The following is a 26,537-nucleotide window of genomic DNA, read 5'->3' as shown; positions in this document are numbered from 1 at the left end:
AAAGTTGTGTCCATGTCATAATTAACACCACAAACTAAGGCGAACTCCAATATAAATTCACTGCAGAAATATTGTAATTTCAATGGCAAAATAGATCAGAATCACAGCAACAAATTTTAAATGTTTACCTTTGAAGAAGACAACGATGCTACATATGTATGTGTGTGTTAATGCATTTATGCGCTTAGATTAGCGCTGTTATCTATTTATTTTCACTTTGTGATAGTTATAAACATACATACAAACATACACTTCACACGTATGTTAATCAAACATACAGGTGTGTTAGAAATTTCACCTAGAACTCACTTCTTCGGTATAAAAATGGTAGTTAAGAGACTTTCTCCATTAGTCGTGCGCATACACCTCCTTTGGTTGTCTGAGTTTGGTGCTTAATAATTTGAGTTGTGGAAATTTAGTTTCAAGTGTGTTATCCTTTAAGGATGTACGGTGCCAAGGAATTATGTGCAGTGTTGCTGCTTACAACTATTTTCAGTTTTGAATTTGGTGCTGCGATTCTTGTGCCAGCACTAACGATTAATTCGGCTGAATGGCAAAGTTATGTTGTGAGTGAAGAATAATAATTCAAAGTAATTTTAAAAAGCCTCAAAATATAAGCAAGTAAAAGTATTTATGTACATAAATGTAAATATATGACACATTAATATGGATATGAGAAATTGAGTATATTGTGTTGAAGTACTGTATATACGAAAGTTAAATAAAAACAAGAAAACACGTTAACTTCGGCTACACTGTGAAGACAATTTGTCAAATAAAAAAGTTTTCCACAGCAAGATTTAATTTGGGCCGATTAGTTTGTTTGGGAGCTACATGCTTTAGTGATTCGAACTCAATACTTTGTTGGGAGATTGTGCCTTCGACTTAGACAATATTTCATGACGAAAATTTTGTGAATATATCATGTCAAATAAAAAAGTTTCCTATACAAGAACCAGGACCGCCGTGAGAACAACCTGGCCCAGGGTAAAAAGAGGAGGGGAGGGTCCCCTACAAAGATGTTAATAATTTACAAATATTTTTAATTATTTTCTCACTTACTACTTCAATGTTTTTGAAGAATAGTTCAAATACCACGTATCGTTTTATGCTCTCATCCGTATTAAATTTGCTTTCTTGTTGATGTTGGGTGGAACAAATTTGTTTTGTAACAGTTTGACTTCAGTTCAGTCAAAAATATTTTTTCAGAATATACCGGAATATATGAATATAAGGATAGCAAGACTTGACATTGTAGCTAGTGCTGAAATCGTGCGCTATGACGAGCATGTTCGATGGAAATTTTTGATCTTGCAAAAGCACTAAACGAACGTTCACCACTTGAAACAGAAATGGGTAAAGTGTAATATATTCGCAAAGCAATGCAAATATTTGGGAAAAGTCTTCCTAATTTTCGCGAGCATTGATGGCATTCAATAAGTTGTATGGAGTAGGACAGGTTTTAAAATTATTGTGAACAGTGAATTGAACAACATATCGGATAATCAACGCAAACTACGGGATTTAGTGGCAAGGACTGTAATTTTTTAACAGATCCGAATTTTCATTGATATTTCACTCGAGTGTTGCTGAAGATTCTAGGGATACGATGGCACCGCGACAGAAATTCAGTTTTTCATAAAAGTGTTCGGGAAATTTCCAGCTGCTTATACAGGTCTTATTTCACTGACCTTTCTGAGTCTCGAATATTTTCAGAAAGCTAGGATAAGACAGGGGGGAATTACCACCGACCCACACCCTCCCTCTCGTATGGTCTGGCAAGAACTTGGTTTTGATCGATCGGTTTGTATGGCAGTTATATCCTATAGTGTTGCGATACCGACGGTTTTAACAAATAAGCAGCTTTTTGGAGAGAAAAGATCGATATCTCAAAATTAAGTGCTTAGTTCGCGTATATAAAGACCGACGAGTAATCAGACAAACGGGCATGGTTAAATTAACTCAGCTCAACACCATGATCAGTTATATATTCTATTATATATAATTTATAGTCCAGTGTAAAGACATTCTCAACACCTTACTTTACCAGAAGATGGAACACGCAGTTTTATAAATATTTTTATTCAAAGAAAACTAAAACTCAGTATTTTCATTTTTTCAATTTTCAAAGATAAACGATATTTTGAATTGAAAACATCCCGCTGTGGTGAATTTTTAAAGAAATTTTATGCTTTACAAGAATCATATACAAACAATTGTATCTGAAAACAGATTTTTTTATTTGGTTTTTATATGGGGAACTTTGATTGCTTGCCTACTTCTTTTATAATTAAGCTTAAAATTTTTCGTGGCAGGGCATTTTGAAACTTTTTGAAAAATTGAACTTTTTTCTAGCTATTGGACTAAAGAATTTGTTGATCGTGGTATTGAATCATAAGTGAAGAAGGGATCTTGAACGCTTTTCGAAGTTAGCTTCCAAACTCGACATACATATGTACATATATGCTGTCGAAATGTGTTGTTATTTATCGCAGAAAAAAAAATATAGATATTTTCACTTTCGTCAACGGTAATAATATATTTTGATCCTATTTTTGAAATATGTATTTGTATTGAGGGCAGTGCTGCTAATCCCCTTTATGATGTAGTCGCCGAAAAAATCTATCTATCTAGATGCTTTAAGCCACTCCAAATGAATAACTAATTTACATGAGACTTTTTTCATAACAGAAATAAAAATAAAATATAATTAGTAAAAAAGCAGAAATTAGATATGAAGTCAAGCCAAGTAAAGCCGTGAATTTGAAATAACAATTTAAAAATTTTTAATTTTTAATTACTCTAAAGCAATTACCCATACATACATACTTCTACATGTATATGTTTAACATAATTTTTTTATTTTGGTTTGATTCCAGAACACTTATGGAAAAACGTACACCACCTATCCAGAATCATACGCGGTATTCTATTACAACTACAACAACAAGTTGATAACGGCGCACAATTTGCAAGCGGATAGGAATCCAAATACTGTCACATACAGATTAGGTGTAAATCAATTTACCGACATGCGTTTGATACATTTCAGTGCATTATTCCCCAAAACTACACTACCAACAACGGCCCCTTCAGCAACACAACCGCCTACAGTACAAGCTGCCTCACCGTCATTCGACTTTATAACAGATCTACAATTAAACATAACCGTTGAAGATCAAGGAACTGTTTGTAATAGCGGTTGGGCCTATGCTACAGCCAAAGCCATTGAAGTGTATGCTGCAAGTTTAGCTGTGTCTACAGAACGGTTTTCTGCGCAAAATTTAATCGATTGCGCCGGTTCTGGCATCGGTTGTACGAGACAAGTTGCGCAAACAGCTTTCGAATATCTTGTCGGTTTTCAACAACCATTGTATACGGTAACAGATTATCCAGATAATAACCGGCTAACAACTCAAGGCATGTGTGTACCACCCACAACAGCGACAGGTACACCCATCAATTTGGCTTCGTATTCGCGAATTGATAATCCCGATGATGATACTATTATGCAATATGTGTCAGCTCAATTTCCCGTAGTCATCGAATATGATCCGACTTCTTTTGATTTTATGCAGTATAGATCGGGCATATTCCAACAGCCACGCACCAAAGGTGGTTCCCACTATATGACAGTTGTGGGCTACGGTACGGATACAACTACAAATCTAAATTACTGGTTGGTACTGAACTCATTTGGCACTACTTGGGGTGAAAACGGCTATATTCGTATAATACGTCAGTCGACTAGGCCATTAACTAAGGTAGCTCTCTTCCCAACTGCATTCGGACCATAAGAGAGACGAGCTAAGGCAACTTTTTAGATTAATATTTAAGCAATATTATTTATAATACTAAATAAAATAACTATAATTATAAAAGCTTTTGAACTATTTGTTTTTTGATTTGTCCGATAATTTGCTATAATTTTAATGGCAAATTCATAATGTTACTCACATAGAAACCCTCACTCCTATTGGTAGAAAACTGAGACACTCGATTTTCCAAGCTTCTTCTGAGCGAAATTTTTCAATAATTCAGCAAAATTATTCACCATAACATAGACAAGAACAGTTAGTAATCACTTGGTGCCGGGTCTGAATTATAAGTTGGATGCACAAGGATTTCCCGATTAAGGTTCCGGCATTACCGGCGAGTCACTATCGATGTGTGTGGCCTGACATGGTCCTGATGTATAGCTATACATACTTCTTCAATTGGCTAAAACTAGTCGCTACTGAGTGACTGCTTCCTTCAGACGTTCCAATTTTTGACAATACAGGCACGTATTAAAAGTTTTTTCGTAGTATAGCAATTCATAGTGGATGATTCTCTGCCAATCGCACCAAACAAATAGCAAGCCCGTTGACAATAAATCTTGAGTTGTACTATTTTTGGTTTTTTTTATTTAATTTATTTATTGATTTCTTCTACAAGCGGAGCTTTACAGACTTATTTACTAGAAAATAACAATTTCTTCAGAATTCATTAACAAAATATTGATAAACTTATCAACAACATGATTTTCTCCTTTATTCTTTATTGAGTTAATTTCAACTACTGTTTTCCACATGACAATAATAGTTGCTTCAAAAGTTCTTTTCGATTTTGCATTATTAATAATTTCATGGAGATAAACAATAATGCCTTCGTCACATGTTCATGTTTCTATTATATTAGCAACATAAATAATACTGGTTGAAATGAAGACAAACACATATTAAATATATTGAGTTAACAGGTGTACAGTAAGCTTGCTGTTAATTCGAGGGAAAGTCGTTGTATTCATATACAATTATTAGTGGAAATTATAAATGTATGCAAGTGTAATTTGTTGCAAAAACTAAAGGACACCAAAAACAGTTTTAAATACTTTTATATAAGTGGTTAAAAACACATACGATCATTTAGAATTTATGCATATATTATTATTATTATTATTATTATTTATTTCAACAGTTTGGTTTTGGCAGCCTCTGTTGCTTGCTTTTTTATTAGACACAGCCGCTGTTATGCTGCTCGCTGCTACGTGCTCAATCTTACTCCATTTCGATCAACATTACCAGGTTTCATAAGTACAAAATTTGTAAGAAAAAAAAACATGGCACAGACAATTAAATTCAATTCTTCGCGAGAAGCATAAGCTTATTGCACACAAAGTAAATTTGTAGAACACAAATTTTAATTTCAATTGAAGATATTTGTATAAACTGTTTAAACTACATTTGCCAGCTAAATTTTAAATAAATTTGCACAGTTTTTAAGCGGTTAAACCAGATTATAGTGCTTAACAATGCCAAACTTTGAGAATTAATTCTGGCAGTAAAGAAATTTCATTGCGCTTTATTTTCGACTGTCAAAACTTCAGCTCGAGAACTACAACAAATATAATGCCATAACTCAGCATAATGCCATAATATTTAAAAAATTAAAATTTGCACGCTTTGTTGTCAATAAAAACCAGTGCATTTGATATACACGCTTCGACAACAGCAACATTGGCGCAGCGAAAATTTCAAATAGAAATAAAATAAAAACATATTACTTCTCAATAAACCAACACGTACGAATAACATGCACCACGAAAGAATGAAGCGCACCACGAGCAGTGCACGACAGTTATGTAAATGTTTAACGAATTGCTGTTTACCGTTTGCATGCTTTAAACAGCGAATACATTGCAATACAATATATTTAACAGCTTATCAACTGCCAACTGAGGGCAGCTATGTTTTATTAACATTCTCTGCTGCTGCTTTGTGGAGTAATATAGAGAATGTTAATGTTATTCATTAATCTTATGCCTTAATATGCTCTGCTGCAACTTTGTGGCGTAGCTCAATGTTGCTGTAAACATGTTATTAACATTCTATATATACAGTATGTAAAATTTCGCTTCTTTGTTCGTGTTGTTACAGCTGGCTTTGTTAATGCAAGACCGTTGCGCTGTTTCTTGTAAAAGTTTACTGTTGTTTATATATTTTATTTTATTATTTTTAGTTTATAATTTTTAATTTTATATAATATTATTAATGCATATACTTTCTGTTGCTATGTGGGTGCTGTATTTTTTGTATGGCAGAATACATTATACATATGTATGATTGCCTAGTAATGCCTAGTAATGGGTGTCAACTTAAAGAACGTGTATACATTGTTTTTGTAATATTTAGATCATCATTATGCTGTTGGCATTGCGCTCAACAGCTGTGTCAATTTTTTTGCAATAGTTTTTAATTCAGTATAATTCGCTTGCATTTACTAACGCAATCAACTCACTTTCGTTAATAAATCAATTTATAATATTTTATCTAAATGTAGTGAAGAATTATATATTTGTTTTTATCGTACTTTTCAATAGTTGCTGCTTTCGCTTTTCTAAACATTTTGTTTTGCATACTTGCTTTATTATTTTTTTAGCATCACTGCTGAGTTTTACTTGCCTGCTGCACTCGTCTACATAATTAGTTAATGATTTGTTTTACTATTTCATATTGAAATAATTATACTTTAGGCTTAATAACTTTTTGCTTTTTGCTTTTATTTTCATTACTTATTTATATAATTATTTTACTTGTTTGCTTAGTTTTCGTTTGTTTATTGTAATTTTTGGTTTTTCTGTTTTTGTCGGCTAGTGTTTGTTGTTTCTTGAAGAATTTTTCTTTTTTTTGTTATTATCATTTCGTTTAATGATTTAAATTTATTTTTAATTTTTAAAATTAGTTAATATATCTACATAAATTTCAAGTTTATTAAATATATTAATCTTTTCGTATTGTGTTTTTCTCAATTTCAATGTGTTTATTATTTGTTGTTGCTTTTCATTTTGTGTGTGTGCTTACTTTAATTTCAATTTCCTCTTTGGTTTATTAAGTATTTTTAGTAAATAACTAATTATTAAATTAAAAATATTTTTTTATTTTTAATTTTAATTTTTTGTTTCTGTTACTTTTTTTCTTGCTTTGTGTATAGCCACAAATGTGTATGTATGTATATACATAATTAGCTTGCACGCATATATGTATGTATAAAGTGATAAACACATGTACTTAGCGTAATTGAATTCAACACATTTTCTATAGTGGTCATAAATCGGGTGTAACATTGTTGTTGGTTTGCAGAATTCTTTCACCTTCAACCTTCGTCGATTTCAAAGTTTGCGCAACATTGCTCGCCTTTTCATAAATTTTTTTTTTGTATTTATTTATCATATTATTTAAGTATAATTTATTAATTATTTGTTAATAATAGATTTGTTGCTGCTTTATGAATGACTGACATTGTTCTAACTGTTGTTTTTTTTTCTTTTTAATACAGTAGGGTGTGTTTAATATGCGCGTGAATGGTGTTGTTATGTGTAAAGGCGTGTTGAGTAGCTTAAATTTTTGGTAAAAATACTTCCGTTGATAAGTGTTTTCGACATAAGCGCTATACTATGTGTTAATATTTTCATTATAATAATTAACTAGTAATTTAAATGATTTTTAATACGCTACACGCATTTTTTATAGTTACAAAGTTAAGTTAAAACTATCGTTTATTATAACGAGAACAGCATACCACTTGTGGTAACAAACGAGTAACTGTATTGAAATGAAAAAACTGATAAAAATATATTAAAATATATCATAGGCCCATTAAGAAGTTATTAAGAAGTCCCAACTGCCGCAGAAAAGTAGGCTGAGTAATTCGTATTATTTTTGTACACAAAACAGCGCTTGAATTTTCGATTTCTTTTCTTTTCGTGATCGAATTCGAGACCGAATTTTAGTTAGTAAAATTTAAATAAATCTGTATCTCGTCGGAAATTTACGTAACAATTAGTTAGGTTAAGAGGTTATAGCTACTTTTTAATTTCATAACCATCATTTCTTTTTGTATATATTTGAAAATATTCTTCGAAAATGTGAAGTTAGCAAATAGTTACGGAGCTATGAAGAATTCACAAACAAACGTGTGTTTTTCACTAGCAAGTGGCTATAACCCCTTAAGTGTAACAACAGCTGCAGCATAATGCCGCATTTCGTATAACAAGTGAAAGTCTTGTTCTTTCCTTCGAGTAATGTAAATATAACAGCTATTAACGACTGCTGAAAACGAAATTTATTAAAAATTATTCAATCGAGACTTCCTATAATAGCCATTTACAGTTACTTTCTATTAAGTATCGTGCGCTAATTTCACTAAGTAGTAGATATGATCATTGTAGTACCGTTATATTGCTTATGGAATTGAGTATATTATAATAATTGAAAAATTTGTTTGAGTGGTAGTAGATTAATATCTAGACTATATAATTGGTAAATGATTATATCACACAACTGTTGACTGAAATCACTGAATATCTTAAAGTAGTTTAGAAATGTATGAAATATTTACACTTCTTACAAAATAGCATCAATCGACGGAATATTAACATACGCAATAACACAGTCAGTTTTGTGGAAAAAGCAAAGTTTTCAATAAAATAAACTTTAATATAAATATATGTGTACGTAAACTAATTTACAATAAAAATACTGCAAGGAAATGATGATATGTAATTTTTTTTTTTAAATTTTTTTAAATAATTTTTTTTAATAACATTTTTTTAATTTTGAAATTAAAAGTATACATAATAGACTATAACAAAAATCATGTACAACACCATAATATATAATAAAATATCACCAATGTGAGTATGCATAAGTATGTATGTGTTATGCAGGCTTGCAAATTTTTTAATTACAAAATTTTGAATTAAAAATTACATTTTCAATTTAAAATTTCGATTTTGGTTTTTTTAATTTAAAAATTTGTAAATTTAAATGTTTTAGGTGTTTAATACAAAATCGAAATTAATATTCTTTAACTTCTCTGTTAGAACAGCACTGACTCATTAACATTCTCTGCTGCAACTTTGTGGCGCAAACATGTTATTAACATTGCATATTCTCTGTATGCAAAATTTCGCTGCTTCTTGTAACAATTTACTGTCGTTTATATATTATATTTTTTTAGTTTATAATTTGAGATTTTCCATCCCAAAAAATTTAAAAATTAGAATTGAAAATTAAAAATTTTATTTTTATTCCGATAATCAGAATTAAAAATTGATATATATAAACCATTTGAATGTGTAGGTTTGCCGAACACTGCTCTGGAGTATTGAAGATGTTACAATTGCGATTCCAAATTCCAAAAAAAAAAAAAATTATTTTTAATTAAAATTTGTGTTTAACATTTTTTTATTATTATTTTTGAATGTATTAATTGCAACCCTGATGTTATATAATTCTGTAAATAAAATTTAATTTAAATTTATTGTTAAAAATGTTTTGTTTAAATTTTGTTTTAGGCACCAACCAGACACTGTAACGCAACATATGTTTTTTATGTGATTTTCATACATATCGCATTTAATCTCACTTGAATGCACAAATAATTAAAACTGTACTTTGCTTTAATTGAATATATGTTTTTAAGAAAAATTTTAAATTTTTGAAACAAAATAAATATGTTTTAAATTTTTATTTATTATTATTTTTTAATTATGCTTTTTAACTATTTTCTTTTTGTTGTGTTCTTTACTGTATAGTGTTATTAAGTGTGTTCGTGTTGTTGTTTTTCGATGAGTGTCATTACAAAGACTAATATTATGCGCAGCTTTATGTTTACACTCCTTCGTCTTTATTTCTTTGTTAAGCTTTTTCGCATTATATACATACATATACATATGTATTATTAAGTTATGTATTTTTTATGGAATTTATTAAAGGTTCGTGATTACTTTCCTTATCCAGTGTGGCGCATGTGTACTAAATTATATATATTTTTAATGGCTTAATGACTGTTACATTTTATTGTTAATATTTTAATTTTTTTTTTGTGGACAAAATTTGTGGTTTCATGCATATAATATATATATTGAGTATGTGTATGTTCGTATTTTGCGTGTTTATATGTAAATTTATGTAGTCATGATCTTTAATTTTTATTTAGTTTTTATAAGTTGATAGGCGACTTTATTTCACTTGCTTCACATATGTAAGTATGTATGCTTCTATGCGTGTATGCGTGTATATGTTCTTTTGCAATATTGCGCGCATTTTTATGTATTTAAATTAATTGCATTTTCATAATTTGTTGTTGTATGCGTTGTATTTGCGTTGAATACTAGTATTTTATGATTTACAATGTATTTAGTTGCTTTAAAACAATAAGTTCTTATTTGATTTTAAGTATTGTAATTTATTTATTACATTTGCTAAATTTACAAATTGTTTACGCTGTGTTTTGCTTATATCTCATCCTTACCCTTAAGGACCGCCTTTTGAATGCGACATACATACAGCTGTATGTATAGACGCCTACTTTGTGTGTTTTTGTCAAAATATAACAGCATTTAACTGTTACATATGCAAATAATGGAAGATGTAGCTAAAAACTAAGTTATTATTTTTGCAATAATGCAGCAGAGCCAACTTCGAAAGCAACATTTCTTTTTTTGTTGCTAAAACAAATGTTAGTTTATGTAGCATCTGAGAGCGAGACTAGTGTTGCGTTAAGTGTTACCTATGAACATTTAAAATGCATTTTTTATTGTGTTTCATTTTGTATGTAGTTATTTTTAGTATTTCTTTTTTGCTTGCAACTGTTAAAGTAATATTTCAAAGGTAAGACTATACAACAGTGGTTGGCAGCTTAGTGTTTCCAACGTGGTGGCGTTGTATAGAAAATGCTGTATTTAATAACACACACTATTTATAAAGTAGTTAAGAAATTTGCATACACTTTTTCAACACTTTACAACCAGCAGGCGTTAAGGGGTCATAACCACTTGTGAATTAAAAAATAATACAATTTCTTTTGCATATATAACGAATGTACGCATTTCTGACAATATGCTTCGTAAATTAAAATTTGATTTCGCAAATAGTTTCGAAGATATGAGCGTATTTCTACGAATTTTTTAACTTAGTGTAATCAACACTGTTTTCACAGTCGGTGAGAAAAAATTTTTCGAAACGACTAAAGGGAGCGATCGATTTGAAATTTTCACACCACGTACTTATATATATTTATCAGCACTAAGATTTTTGATAATAATTTCGAATTTCGAACTCGGAAGTGTAAATTTTTTCACAAAATATCGAAAATTTTTTAGGCGTAGTCGTTATTATGTCAAAAATGAAATTTGTGATTACTGCCTTGATTATTACCGGCATTCAACTATTTTAATAACAATTGTTTTTGCTTTTTGAATTTGAGTTAATTTTAAGCAGCATAAACTACCGCACCGCCAGACACCTTTTTTCGGTGGCACTACTAGTGATCGGCTACGGTAGCAAGGGTTAAACAAAATTTTGCCAAATGAATCACCGATTATTAAAGTACATTAAATTTTGTGAACTTGCATTATGTTTATTTATTTTTTAAATAAAATCACTCTTTAAACAAAATTCACGAAAAAACGCTTTCTTTCTGACTTGCAAGTGGATACAACCCTTTAAGCACAAATACTGGCTTGCCGCAGTAACATTGCAAACACAATTTCATGTGAAGAATTAAAAAAAAATTGATACTTTTTCTAATTTAATTAATTTTTTTTACAAAACAACTACTACATAACACTTTCATACGTAGATATGTATGGCGTATGTCGTAAGTGTCAGCATGTGTTGGTTACATTTAGAACTATAGTATACATACATACATATATACACTGTGAAACTATTATTAAAAATTTCGAATATTTCTTCGCAAGACATGTGACGGCAGTTGTTTTTGTTTTCCTTGTATTTGATTTTTTTCTTGTTTAAGTTTTATTTTATTTTTTGTTTTGTTATCTTCCTAATAACTTAAATGTCATATTGAATAAGTAAGTTAATTATGTATATACATATATATGTATGCGTATTGTTTAATAACAGCCACATACATACGCAGCAGCGCTGGCCCGCACATTTGCGCAAGTGGTATGCCTTAATTGTAACATAACCTAAAAAATAAAAAGAGAATAAAAATTATTAGCATAAAATAGCATTAAGTGATTATATTCACTGAATTTTGAATGTGAGTAATTTTTTCTGCAAATATATTGAATCTACAATAGGGTGGGTCAAAAAAATCTAATATTTTTTTTGCTTGATACTCTGAAAAATAGGTTCTTAGGCACCTTTAAGAAAAACACCTCTACAAAAAAGGTCTGTTGTGATGTTTACATAAACTTAATCGTTTAAAAGCTATTAACGGTTGAAGTTTGATTATTTAAAGCCAATTTTTTTTTTCTTATCAATTTTATAACTCAATGAAAATACGTCATTATAAATCTATAAATCGGAAAACTCATAGTTTTGTAGAAAACTTGCTGCTCTACAAAAATTTTCTTCAAAAATTTTTCAATTAACGTTGAGCGTTTACGAGATGTTCATCGTCAAATGACAATGCATATCATATATTATATATGTTTTTTTTTAACTATAAGAGATTATTTTTGTTTTTTTTGTGTTTTGGGATATGAGTTAATTCAAGCAGAAAACTGCTCCTCACCGCCAGACAACTTCTTTCGAAGATGCTCCCTAATATCGGCTATGCTACAAAGAGAGTCCATAATTTTACAAAATGCATCGCCAATTATTAACGTATATATGTACATTAAATTCTGTAAATATACATTATTTTTATTTATATATAAATAATATTAAATAAAATGCCTCTTCAAAAAAAATTCACAAACAAACGTTTTTTTCCTGACGTGCGCTGTGGATATAAGCTCTTAATTGTAAATAATTGTTTTTGTTCTCTTACCTGTTTTTGACAACAATTCTTTTTGACTTTGTCACTTGCATGGTCTCCGAACGAAAATATATTTATTAGCATACTTTTAGGGGCAACATATACGGTAATGATGCTTGCTTTCGCTTTTAGTTGAACAAATCGCTGTTTATCGTAATAATTGCTATTAATTTAGTTTATTTCTTTATATTAGCTGGTATGTGGTTATGTAATTTCAAATGTGCTGATTTCATTTTACTGCTTATGCAACACATGTTTTTCCTGCTGGGCTGCGTTGTTCTCCTTTAAACTCCTTTAAACACCCCACAGCTTTTAATGCATTTTCTTTGTAACCGTAATTGTTGGTTTTGTTTTCGTTTTCGTTTTCGCTTTCCTTTTCTTACTTTATTCCTAATTAACTGCTTCTTTTACTTGCGTTTTCTTTGCTCTATTTCGCTTTAGTTATGCAATGCATGTGTGTATGTGTGTGTGTGTGTGTGTTGGGGTGTGTGTATATGACTCTGTGATGACTTTCCAAACTCAAAGTGATAAAATGAAAACAACGCGACTTCATTTCCTCAATACACATATACACATCTAACATATGTCTGTATGTATGCTTGTATGTATATGCTTATTAATTTCTACTATATATGCGTGTAGGCTTTTGTATATCTCGTATTTATGAATTTTGCACAGCACCAAAAGCATTGATATTGAAATGACTCGAAAATGTGGCAAACCAAACAAAGAACGCTGCTAATGTATAGGGCAATGCCGATAGTATGGGATGATTGTTGCTCTGATACAATGTGGAGGCAGCATGATTGCACAGCTCAGATGTGCACGCACAATAAATTGCCTGCACGTCATGTGTGCCGGAGCGTTTCATGCACAGCCCATCATCGCTCTTATCGGGTATATAACCGCAGCCGCGCACCACGCGCACCTTGCCATAAACTGAAATGATATAAGAGTGTAAGTTATCGAATTACCTAATTACTAGCTTTCACTAGACTGTGTACTCACCCTTTTGTGTTGTCTTACGGCAGAGCAATGGTTTGGTGTATTTATCCTTAAGATGTTCCTTAACCTCCTGCTGAGTGCAATTCACCTTACCCAAGGTATAGGGTTCGAATGGATCACCGCAATTGGGATCGTAGGCGCTATTACAATCGTAACACATCAGCGCAGTGGTTGCTGCAATAAGAAAATAGCGTTGCCATTTATTGTAAGAGAGTGTTATGTATGTTTTTAAAATAAAAATCTTAAATATTGACTTTTTTATGAGTATTGGGCCAAATCAATTTTTTACGAGATATTGCTTTCTTAATAAAAAACAATTTTAAAATTTTTCGAAGTTACAGTCGAAATTCGAAATATTTTCGTTCAAATTTCGAAATCTGTCGTATTAATTACATTATAAAAAAGTAAAATATGGGCACTATCCACATTTTCTTCTCATTTCAATAGAGCATAACATTTTATGGGCAAGCATATAATTGGAGCCAGATCTCTTTCATTTACAATATGCCGAAGGTAACCATAAAGAAATTTTTGAATATCCTTAGTTGTTCTTTAAGAAATAAAGAAAGCGTTTATACCTTTGGTGTAAGCAACAAAGCCGACTGCATTCTGGGTATGCAGACCAAACTTTGATGAATATGCTATAAAAATTCCGTTTAAATTTTTTTTCTTCTTGTTATTTCTCTCTGAGCCTCTACAAGTTTGCGCCATGTCAAATTTTTGAGGACATTGCTTCTGAGGGATCGGTTCGAGATCAGCTATGTTTCGCTTCCATACAACAGCGTCGATTTCACGCATGTACATTCACAGTTATGTATCTGTTTTGAACTAGTATGACACCAGAACGTTTTTGAGATAAATTTCGTACCAAAAAATTTGTCAGCCAGTTTTGCGATTGCTTGACTCAGTATTATTTGAGGACGCTTCAAAGATGGACATCAGTAAAGAGAAAATACGCTATACTTTACAGTTTTTTTGATAAAGGTAAACACGATTCCATGTCAAGGATACACCACGCTCTGGAAAGCCAAATGTAGAAAATATCGAAAAAGAATAATGGAAATCCTCGAGTCCGACCGTCTTGTAAGCACTGTTTCGATTGTCAAGGAGCTAAACAGCTAAACAAAAATAGATTTGAAACTATTTTCATAAGGCTGGATTAAAAAAAAGCTTGATGTATTGGTGCCAGACGAATTAACGCAAAAAACCTCATGAACCGCATTTTTATCTGTGAATCGCTGCTGATTCCCAATAAAATCGATTAATTTCTGAAGCAGATGGTTACTGGTGAGGAAAAGGGGGTCACTTACGACAATGTCAAGCGAAAACGGTCTTGATCGAAACGCGGTAAGACGGCGCAAATGATAGCCAAGGCGAGATCAACGGTCAAACAAAAGCGACCAGATTTGGCCAATAGAAGAAGAATTGTTTTCCGTTAAAACAACGCTAGGTCACACTTATCGGAAAAGAATGAAGCTTGTGAGAATTAACTATCGCAGTTTTTTAAGGTAAGTAAGGGTGAGGATTTTACAAGAGTTGAATTATGAAATTATCTTCAAAATGACAACAACTTATCGAACGAAACGGTGCATATTTTGAGGTAAATCGTATTATTCTAATTATGCAAAGATAATGATTTAATTTTTACAAGATTTTATATCGACTTATAAGCAAACATATAAGTATATTCGTTATATGTACCAATTCTAAATATATGTACATACTTGTATATCGGCAAAAAGAAAAGAAACTATTCTCGTGAAGGCACAATAAATTAAATGACACAATTCATCGCGACACAGATGGCTCGAACGAGGCATTAAAAGTTTTATTCACCTATTGTTTATTTGTAATACTATTTATTTAACTAATCGGAGATAAATTCAGTTTCAGATATCTCTATACCCTTCCAACTGTTAGTGTAAGCGATAACTCGAATAAAAATTGAGTTAGCTTGATAAAACCGTGTTCCTTGGCGCATTGCGGAGGTTGTTATTGCAGATTGATGAAATCGAACCATTGCCGGTAATCGATAAATATAAAATGTAATTGTGTAAAGAATCGCAATGAGGAGTGACATTTATATCCCACCTTAAGCATTAACAAAGCTCTCGGAATAAAACTTTTTACAAATAAATTAATTAATTAAAGTATATATAAGTGCAAAAAATATTCGAAGGCGTATCATACATTTACACGCCCACAAATACTGAAATATCAATTAATCTGCAGCATATATTCCAAAATCTCAAGCAAATTTTATTATTTTTTATTCTTAAGCTATAAAATAAAGTAAAATTTTATATTCATATGTCAGACTTACCCTGTAAACAGCAAAGGATGCCCAAGAGCAGCAGTGTTCGTTCCATTAGTGGTGACATTTTTCTTGTTTTTTTTTTGTTTTGTTTTGTGTTTTTGATATTATACAATTATCGATTTATTCACAACAACAACGAGATTAACAAAAAATTGTTGATGAGGAATAAAAACAAATCTATTGTTGTTGTTCGCTGCGGTTTTACTTACGAATGTAGTTCGCTAAAAGAACTTTTAGTTCAATTTCAATTTATTTGTTTAATATTTGAAACTTTCGGTTAGTTTTCTTTAAACTTATTTCCGTATTGCTTTTTACTATGTAATTTTGCTTGCTGATTGCTATTATTTGTTTTTGTTTTTGTTGTTGTTGTTTATTTTTTTCTTTTTATTGTTCGCTTAATACACGCAGTATACGGGTGTGAAGCAAAACTTTGTCACTGTCGAAATAAAATCACAAATCGGGGCACGTCTCATACACAGGTACAATAATTGGACTCGGCCACGCAGGCTGCTCTGCTGCTTAACTGGCTTTTCTGCGGCAACTGACACACCAACTCACTGTCACACAGACTTTACACACGGTCGTGCTGGCTCACTGACTGACTGACTAACTGGCTGATTGATTATTTGACGTTCTGTTATGCCGACATCTCGCACTGAACTGCAATAATGATACGAAAGAAATGCAACAAAATAATCGGTTAAGTCATTTGGATGAAATGCAAAGAACACAAAATGCACGAAATGCAATAAAACTAGAGAAAATGTGTATTTCAAAGAAACATTGGCAAATGGCAAGAATTCAAACGCCATGAGCAGACAACGGCTTTTGGGGCGCATTTGCGTAGGCGAAAACGCCGATGTACGCGGGTGATGGCGGCTGCGAAGGGGCGAAGCATTGCGCATAAGCATATATATTTATATATGTATGTATTAGGGTGGATGAAAAAAAAATCGAGTATTTTTTTTCGCTTGGTACCCTGGGTTTTAAAAGGAAAAAAATATATATATATTAGGGTGGTGCGAAAAAAAATTTTTTTTTGCTAGCCTGAGGGTAAAATCTGTAGATTATAAAAAAAGAAAATGTTTAGACAAAAAAAAAAAATTTTAACATCTAGAGGCGGCCCACTCAGTTTTAAAGTAAATTTTCGAGTTTTTTTTCCGCTCCATCGATATGCATTGATGCTTGGCGATAAATATCTCTTACACGCTTAAAAACGCGAAAAATTTTGTGAGACCATTTTTTTAGAGCAACAAATTTTCTAAAAAACTATGGGTTTTCCATTTCATAATGATTTTTTTTTATTGAGTTATATAATTCATAAGAAAAAATTTAATTTGCCTTAATACGTGCGTAAGGTTTATAAAAACATCGTTAGAGACCATTTTGTAGAGCATTCAATTCTCTCCAAAATCTAGGAAACAAAATATTTTTTCACGTAGTTGGAAGCGATATTTAAATTTTTCTATCTGATAATAAAAAAATATATAAAAGTGCAAGCAGCGAATCTTCCTTTTACAATTAAGAACTTTTTTTAGAGAGGTCTCAGAACCTATTTTTCAGCGTACCAAGCAAAAACAATATATTCGATTTTTTTTCACCCACCCTAATATGTATATGTATCTGTATCTGCATATAGCAGTTGTACATAAGGAAAAATTATGTACACATTATGACATCCATAGTTCGTTTTGAAGTTTTCGCTTTGCTGTTGTTAGTTTTCTTGTTATTCTTGTTGCTGTCACAACATATTTAGCTTAACAACTGCCTGCTTGCGTCCGACCGAAATTTTGTGGCACAAAGTAATTGGCCTAATCCACTTTATTGGGTGTTGCGGTTGTGGTCGCATCCAACTGCCAAGATTTACACGCTTGCACATGTTCAGCGTTGCCATTTTCCCTTGTTCACAATTTATTTGCTTTTTCCATTATTTGTTGTTTTTTTAATTTTCATTTTGTACGTGATTTATATTGAACGTGTGGTGCTGTTGTTATTTTTAGTTGATTGCACTTTCCGCCGACAAAAAGTTTGCACACAAGCTTACTTATGTATATACATATATGTAGTCGTATGTATATGTGTATGTATATATATATATGTACTATATAATAATGCCTGCTTGTTCTTACTTTTTCAGATATGGGACACATTGCAATTTTCTTTTCATTATGTTTTTCGCAAATTTTAGACTGACACACATACAAAAATACATACATACATATGTACATACATATATACATATACAAACTTACATACGTAAATGCAATCAATTTTGACACAGAACTCATACTTGAAAATGCACACTCATTACGCTCTCTTCTCCCAAACACTATCAGCACTTGCAGGCGACTTCTCGTCCACTCTTTGCCGAGCTGTGCATGCAAGAATGAACGCAAACGAATGACAATAATGACGTTGCTGATGTGTTGATGTGCTGTTGATAGCGCTCACGTTGCGCAGGAACATTTTCCTGCAACTGCTTTGCTTGCATTTTACATAATCGTCGGCTGTCACAGCGGCAAAGACAATGTACATACACATACACACACGCACACACAATGCACTACATAAGTACCAATAAGTTTATGTAAGTAGTGGCGAGTGGTCGCGTGTTCAGCGGTAAGGGCTTTCGTATAGGAAATGGATTTGGCATTATTTGATGACTTAGTGGGCGTTTCATATGGTCACGTTGCAGCAAAGTATATACGGTAAAGCCTTGTATAGAAATTTAGATTTATAAAACATTTGGATGGCGAGAAAAAACCAAACTTTTCTATTATCTGTTCCGCTCTCTTGCCAAAAAATTTTTATGTGTAGCCAACAGACATTTACCTAGTTGAGTTCAATACTAAATACTCGCAATATAGTCCGGATGCGCCAAGTAAAGTGTAATAAGAATGAGTTCAAACTAGTAAACTTTTGTTGCTCAATAACGGTAATTTCACTTTGGATGTTGACCAACGCATTCACATAGTCTTTTTCATATTATTTTCTCGAATTCGGGTAAGTTTCGGTTAAAAGTTAGGTAAAACAAATAAAAAACTCTAACTACGGCTTCATCGAAGATATAATACCCTACACCGGTGCAACTCTTTTAGCATAAAAAGCTATAAAAATATCTTTATATTGATTTGGTACGGTCAGTTTGTATGACAGCTATATGCTATAGTGGTTCGATCTGAACAATATGTTCGGATATTGTAGCTTAGCCTTGGAAAATAATCCAATGACAAATTTCGTGAAGATACCTTATCAAATAAAAAAGCTTTCCATACAAGAACTTGATTTTGATCAGTCAATTTGTATGATTCCGACGAATTATAGGAGAAAAAAGTACGTGTACAAATTTTCAGATCACACCGTAAAAACTGAAGGACTAGTTCGCATATATACAGACAGATATATGGACAGACAGATGGACATATATAATTTATAGCATCTCTGACGTTTCCTTCTGATGTTACAAACTTCGTGGCAAACTTAATATACTCTGCTCAGAGTATAAAAACATCTTACATGCAAAGGAATATTCAATTTAGTGGCAGCGAACGGAAGCAAACAAGAAAGTTAAAAGTCTGCCGGAGCACAAGCAACTCGAAGTTGCCATATTACAAGTTGCCCTGTCTGAACGCAGTTCGCATTTTCTGTTATATTCCTGCTTTATACCAGGAATATAACTGGTTTTCTTATATTGGGAATATAACTGGTTTCGTTATATTGAATTTGTAGTATTCTGTTCTATAAATATAATATATTTGTACATGAGTATATGTAGGCATGTAACAATATGTTATCCGCTTACACTACATTCTATAGAAGTACAATGTTGTAGAACATGCAATGTTGGTAAGAACGTACCCATTAATGTGGACTGTGAGGAGAAAACATATCAAAATAATTGATTGTTTAAATGTTAACTTGTATAATATGTACATTGATTGAAGGTACTACTATCGTGGAATTATGCATACCAGATTTTAAGGAATATTACGACTTATATTTTGAAACTGAGTCGACATAGTACTGTAATACAAACTCCAAAGAATTTTACGAAAAAGCCTCTCAGAACTCTCAGGTGTCTTACTTTTGTTAGTTATATTGATGAAAAATCCTACACCACATCACTAATCTGCCTATTATGTTGAGCTATGCTCACTTTGCGAATAATAGTAAGAAGAAGTTATCCAGCTAAATCTATTACTAAAACGGTAATATAACATTTTTGGTCAAGCAAAGTACGCAATTATAATGAGTAAATTCATAAAACTCGCTCTATTCTTAAGCAGCGTGAGATTGTCCCAAAAGACGGCATGATCTAGCCAGCAGAAACACTATTTTATTATTTTTCAGGACTTGCGAAATCTAATGTTTTGAGCTTTCATAAAGATTTAAGATTAAGTTAGTTTCCGAATTAAAATTTTAGCTGCTGTAAAAGATGCTAAAATACTCAACTCCACCTAATATTTTTTCATTCACTTTTGAAATTTTAGATTTGAAATTTGGATTGCAAAGTAGAGCTGTTTATATGGATATCTATGTATGTAAGTTTTTTCAGCGACTTAAATAAATTTCAACGTAAAGCTGCTGGATTTTAATTTGTTGGATCTTATTGTGTGCAGTACATGGCTCTACTCTATCTCATCGAATTGTCAGTATACTTATACTTGTATATTAAGTATACTTATATTTACAGTATACTTATACTTATACTTGTATATAAAGTATACTTATATTTACAGTATACTTATGTATTAAGTTTGACAGGAAGTCTCTACCATCTAGAAGAAAATTTCGGTGATTTTATTAAGTATATATACAAGTACATAAACCAGTTTTTGAAATGTCAATCTGAAATTGTGCACACGTACTTTTCTACACAAGAAACTGCTCATTTATCGAAATCAGACCACAATAACATATAGCTGCCTTACAAACTGACTGATCAAAATCAAGATAAAGATGTTTTATACCACTTTATGCTATAAGAAATGTAACTGTGAAGACTACTACTTGTATTATAGCTTCGGTGCAGTCGAAGTTAAAACTTTTTCTTGTTTTTGTGAAATTTGGCTAATTTTGGAGTACTCTATCATGCATGCGGAGAGAGTTTTTAGCTTTTTGGTAGGGCAAAGAGAGCTGCCAGAGATTTAGGCGTCAATTTAAATCATTACAATTATACCACATGAATAACATTAACCGGAGAAAACAATAAAAGTTATATCAAAGTTATATCAAAGGTCTCGAGCAATTGAAACATTTTCTTTCTTTAAGTATAGTGTGCAAAAAGTGGCAACTCACATAAATTTCGAGGTGCTAAGTTGGCTTCGGTAGCGTGAATAAATATATTTATTGAAAAAATAAATAAAATATTTATATATATGATTAAAGATTAATGCTGCTTGCTTTTAATAGAAAAATATGTTTAATTCATGGAATTTTGCAGTTCGTCGCAATAATACCCAACTAAATAAGTGTACGTAAGTATGTTAAATGTAATGCTGTATAAATTTCTTCATTTGCTTTCAACTCTTAAAATATCGAAAAAAAATTAAAAAAGTAAAAATGTGGATGTACACGAATAACGGTCTTGTGAACCCTCAGTTAAAGGCAAATTGGCTATGCATTTTGCATAAGAAACAAGTTGCTATGCTTGTAGCGGTTATGTAAGAGGATACAAGCACTTTATCAAGAATTTAATAACGATACGTTCAAGCATATTTTGTTACAAATTGCCATTATATTTCTATTTGCCATGGAAAACTCGCTAGCGCTTGTATAATATGATGAAGAAAAAAATGTAAGTATGACAGTCCGCTATTATGCTATTATGTAAGGTGGTACGAGTAGAAGCGGCTTCGGCTTGGTTAATTACACACAATGAAAATAATTCTATTTATAAATATGAATCAAGTAGTGAAATCAAATATCAAAAGCTACTTAAGCAGGTGCCACAATTACTTATGTATATACATAAAGGAATATACATATATATGCACTTACGCACACATGCACACAAATGTATATAATTTACCGTTATAAGCAATAATATGTAACATGAGCGCGCTCTAACAAATTTTATGGCGTTCGGCTTGTGAATCATTCAATTAACAGCATATATTTATATGTATATGTAAATGTATATGAATACAAAGACGCACATGCAACCAAATTGTCGAGTTGAGTTTAGCCGTTCTAAGCCATTTTAAGGTATATTTGACATGTCAATGATTGTGCTACTGTCGTTCTTTAGGGCTGGAGAATTGATTTTAGTGGCTGTTATTAGTGGGTTGCCTAGCGAATGTATGAGCGCACACACACACCTTAATACACACACATACATACATACACATAACGAAAATAATAATACAACAACAACGCTAGCTACAGCAAAGTGGCTAAAGCACAAAAATGAAAATGTAGAATAATGACAGCAAAAGCAAAAAAAAATTACAGCGAGATCAATAGCCACATATACAAGCATAAATGTATTGACAACGCCAATAATGGTGATAGCAGGGCAAGAAGTTTTCGCTTTTGAAATTTTAGTAACAAATGAAAAGTGACTCTGCTGACGGAGTGGCAACGGAGCATGTTGCACAAATTTGTGAATTTATTTTGTATTGCTGTGTAGTTAGCGCACACACACACACACACAGATAAATATATACATTTTTCTTTTTTGGAAATTTATTTGCTTGCGCTCATTTTCTTGCATGGAAACCTTTGAGTTGCAGTCGCTTCCGCTTTGCTTTTAAGCGCTGCCAACGCCATTTCACACATTTTGCACATTTTTCCTTTTCCTTTCTGCCTGCTTTCATTTCTACCTACGGCAAACACTTCAACCAATCGTTACTGTCTCTTTTTGTCGCTTAAAACGCTTTTGTTGCTTATTTCATTGTTATGCATTGCGTTGGTCATATATGCAACGTTGGTTGTTGTTATTATTTTTGTTGCTTGCGCATTGCAATTCGTTTGAAAATTCAATAACTGACCTAGTTATGTTAAGCCTCAAATACGATAGATTGTGTAGCGCCGAAAACTGCAAAACCGACAAACGACTCTCATACTGGACGCTGACTAACGGTTTCGCATTCACACGAGCGATCGTAGGCTAACACACAATCAGACAGCAGGCGAAAACGAAGCGACAGATGAATATACGAAACCCACTTCAACACTATCACCCATACAGATTTCGTTTGCAAACACCCGCTTTATGCTTTAATTGCTATTTAAACTGCGAAATATTAAAATAAAATTATTTAAAAAGTCAACTTAACATTTTTTTCCAACTTTTTGTTTTCAAGTGTAACGCTAATCCCGTTACTTGCTGCAGCTGCGCTTGCAAATACACAGCACGAATCTTATGTAACTGCGTCCAATTAGTGTGGCATGGTGCTTAGCGGCTGTGCGTATGTGTGTTTATGCACTGCGAAGCAGGTGTGCGTGTGTATATGTGTGCGCGTATGTGTGGGTTGGTATGGGGGCCCGCCAACCATAGAGATATCGATTGAATCGCTGGCTTATGACAACGAAAATGTCAAACAGAAAAGCCAAATTTGCGCAAGTTTTTCTTAAATTTTGCCAAAAATTGCTGCAAAATTATAGAAACGACAGAAACGCTGCAAACCGTGCGAAACATTGCACTTTTGAACACTATTTGCTAATTTTTTTCTTTGCCATTTATAAAGTTTTTTCCGTTATGCTTCGGTTCTATTTTCGAATTACGTATGCGCTGCTGTCATACATTTATACACATATCTATATATCTATACATGCATATATGTATGTATATTTTCATATAAATATCTTCGCAATTTCAAATACATTTTTTCTTCGCACAGATTGCACAATTTTTCCATGCCCTCGTTGTAATTATGACAGTCTGCAACATCGCTATATATGTATGTATATGCATTTGAAAACCGTAATTGCTTGCCGCACCACCGCCATCATCTGCCTGCCATTCTTCATTTGCCGTAAAACTCTGAAAATTGTGCAAAATTTTGTAATCGATTTTCTTTGCTGCGTTGCAAGTTTTTCAACTTTTAACCAGTACTTTTCAGTGCTGTGCAACCTTTACAACGTTTACTGCTATTTGCCTAGCACACACACATAGTTTTTTTTTGCTTTTTCTAAATATTTTTTATTATTTTTCTTTTTCAATAATTTTATATAGATATTTACGTAAGAGACAATCTCCTATTTAGCTCGCACCCGGACAACGATGTGAAAACGTTTATTCGATATGACAATAGCACGGCTAAATCATCCAGCAAGGACGTTACGTGATTGGATACGAAAACACTGGCGGGCATACAGAAAGCGTACAAGCCAGCAAACTACAGGCCGTTAGGCCAAGCAGCGGCAGTAGCAATCGATATTTTTACGCAGTGTTGCATTCGTATGGCATGTGTCATTGTAAATATTCGACAGTTATTTGCAGTCTTCCGGGTCTACATGGCGTATGCCGCACAATGCATGCTAAATAACGCCTGTATGTATGCTATAATTTGGAGCAATTTCAGTCAGTAAGTAATTTTGGTTTGTAATAGTAATACATGTAAATATAATATAAGTGCGAAGCACGTTTAGAAAAATTATTGAATATCGTAAACAATATATAATATATTCGTGTTTTAATTTTATGCTGAGGCATACGCTAAAGTCGAAAAAAATCGATTTCTTTGCATGTATATCGCATGTGCATATATTTGAAAATATTCTTCGAAAATTTGAAGTTTATCCAGCAAATAGTTTCGGACATATGCGCGTATTTTTAACTTAGTGTAATCGACTCCCAAAACTTTAAACGCGTTTTTTTCGAAAAGCTGCTAGCAGAGTTGGTGAGTAAAATATCTCTGAAACAGCTGTATCGTTCGACTTGAAATTTTCTCACGCTCTTCTTGCATGTCAAGTATTGATCGAAGGCATACGATGTTTGATAACAATTTCGATTTATAAGCCAATCTGAGGTGCAATATTTTCACAAAAAAAAAAAATTTTTTTTTAAATTTATTTTGTCAAAAATTAACATTATGACAAGTCCTACAGACATAAACTGTATTCATCTATAGTAATAATATTTTTTTCTTTTAGTTTTTGGTTTCAAGATAATTTTGAGCAGAAAAACCTTCCACACTGCCAAACAGCTTTATTCGGTGGTCTTCTTCGAAGTCGGCAATGGGTTCAAGCGGAGCAAAAATTCTTTAAAATTAATCACAGTTTATCAAATTACACTAAATTGTGTAAATTTGCATTATTTTTATTTATATAATTAAAAAGTTCAAAGCCTCTTCAAAAAAATTCACGAAAAACTAATTTTTTTGTGATTTGCAAGTTGTAATAACCGCTTAAAAGGTTACATGGGTTTCACGGCTTCAAAAAATCAAATTTTTCTTTATTGTCTTATTTATCTCTAGAAAATTGTGAAAATGCTCAAGTTGGTCCAAGTAATAGTTTTGCAGATACAGCTTTGAAAAGTTGCGCGCTCGAGACTTAAAACTTTAAACGCGTTTTTCTCGAAACTGTGTTTTCAAAGTCGGTTGCCAAGGTTTCTCGCGAACTACTCAATACCGTTCTTAATGAAATTTTACACATACCTACATACTATAAGATATAACTTACAAGGTCTTGAAGGAAGAATTATTTTTCAAATACAAAGATTCAAAGGCAAAACATCGAGAAATTTTCACTAAAATTTGCATTCTTTTGTAAAAACGTCTGTCAAAAATAAAATTTTCACTTCCTTGTTTTTTCCTTCGCCCAATACCTAGTTCATGGTCTTAATTAAAACACGTATTTTTTTCTTTCCGAGGGACTGCCGGATGTGACGTCGTAAATGATGCAGAAAATTTCACAAAATCTTTGTAAAATATGTGTCTTTGGAAAAATAAAAAGTTTGAATAAAATATTTAATTTTTTATATGAAAAAAAAAATTTCTTGAGAAAACCCATGTAACCCCTTAAGGTACTTACTACTTGTCCTAAACTCAGGCATCTTCTAAATCTTTGAACACAAGTAAAGGCTGCTTCTAAGGAAACTTTTATTCTTCTTTGTCATTTTCAATAATTTTAACCTATTGTCTTTAACTTAATATTTCAGACCTTTATTTTGTCAGTTATGAAGCCTGAGAAAACGTTCGGCCTTGTACCTAAACTTTGAATTTGAAGGCTAGTAATGGATTTGGAAACTCACTATATTATATTATTACATAAATTAAAACGAAAAAAACACCGTTAAAAGCTAAACATGAGATATGTAATCGCCATTTATTCCTCCACAATAAATATTGCATGAACCCCTTCCTAAATTATGCAAAATAATCCGACATAATAAAAGAAAAACATTTTTTGTTTTTGTTCTAAAACGGAAAAAGAATAATTTCCAACTTTTTTGATATGCAATGAAAAAGTGGAATATTTTATTTCTATAATT

General features: G+C 32.0%; 2 protein-coding genes across 5 annotated transcripts; one reads left to right on the top strand and one right to left on the bottom strand.

Moving 5' to 3' along the window:
• Positions 1 to 342: 342 nt before the first annotated feature.
• Positions 343 to 3,890, top strand: LOC106622693 (uncharacterized). Its single transcript, XM_014241953.3, has 2 exons — positions 343 to 566; positions 2,880 to 3,890. The coding sequence occupies exons 1-2, from the start codon at positions 444 to 446 to the stop codon at positions 3,795 to 3,797; spliced, it is 1,041 nt and encodes a 346-aa protein (XP_014097428.2). The 5' UTR covers positions 343 to 443; the 3' UTR covers positions 3,798 to 3,890.
• Positions 3,891 to 4,391: 501 nt separating this feature from the next.
• On the bottom strand, positions 4,392 to 24,437 carry LOC106622692 (UPAR/Ly6 domain-containing protein crok). Of its 4 annotated transcripts, none has more exons than XM_014241948.3 (5): positions 24,287 to 24,437; positions 16,106 to 16,759; positions 13,786 to 13,956; positions 12,790 to 13,716; positions 4,392 to 11,980 (listed from the first exon to the last, which is right to left on the bottom strand). In XM_014241948.3, the coding sequence occupies exons 2-4, from the start codon at positions 16,161 to 16,163 to the stop codon at positions 13,439 to 13,441; spliced, it is 507 nt and encodes a 168-aa protein (XP_014097423.1). In that variant the 5' UTR covers positions 16,164 to 16,759; positions 24,287 to 24,437; the 3' UTR covers positions 4,392 to 11,980; positions 12,790 to 13,438. The 4 variants fall into 4 exon arrangements, with proteins under 4 accessions (XP_014097423.1, XP_036231039.1, XP_014097426.1 ...); XM_036375146.2 differs by having other exon boundaries at positions 24,317 to 24,425; XM_014241951.3 differs by lacking the exon at positions 24,287 to 24,437 and adding an exon at positions 23,380 to 23,398.
• Between the last annotated feature and the right edge of the window lie 2,100 nt (positions 24,438 to 26,537).

The sequence above is a fragment of the Bactrocera oleae genome, chromosome 4 (assembly GCF_042242935.1).
Source record: "Bactrocera oleae isolate idBacOlea1 chromosome 4, idBacOlea1, whole genome shotgun sequence".
Classification (NCBI taxonomy): Eukaryota; Metazoa; Arthropoda; class Insecta; order Diptera; family Tephritidae; genus Bactrocera; species Bactrocera oleae.
This window is presented reverse-complemented; position numbering and strand designations above follow the sequence as displayed.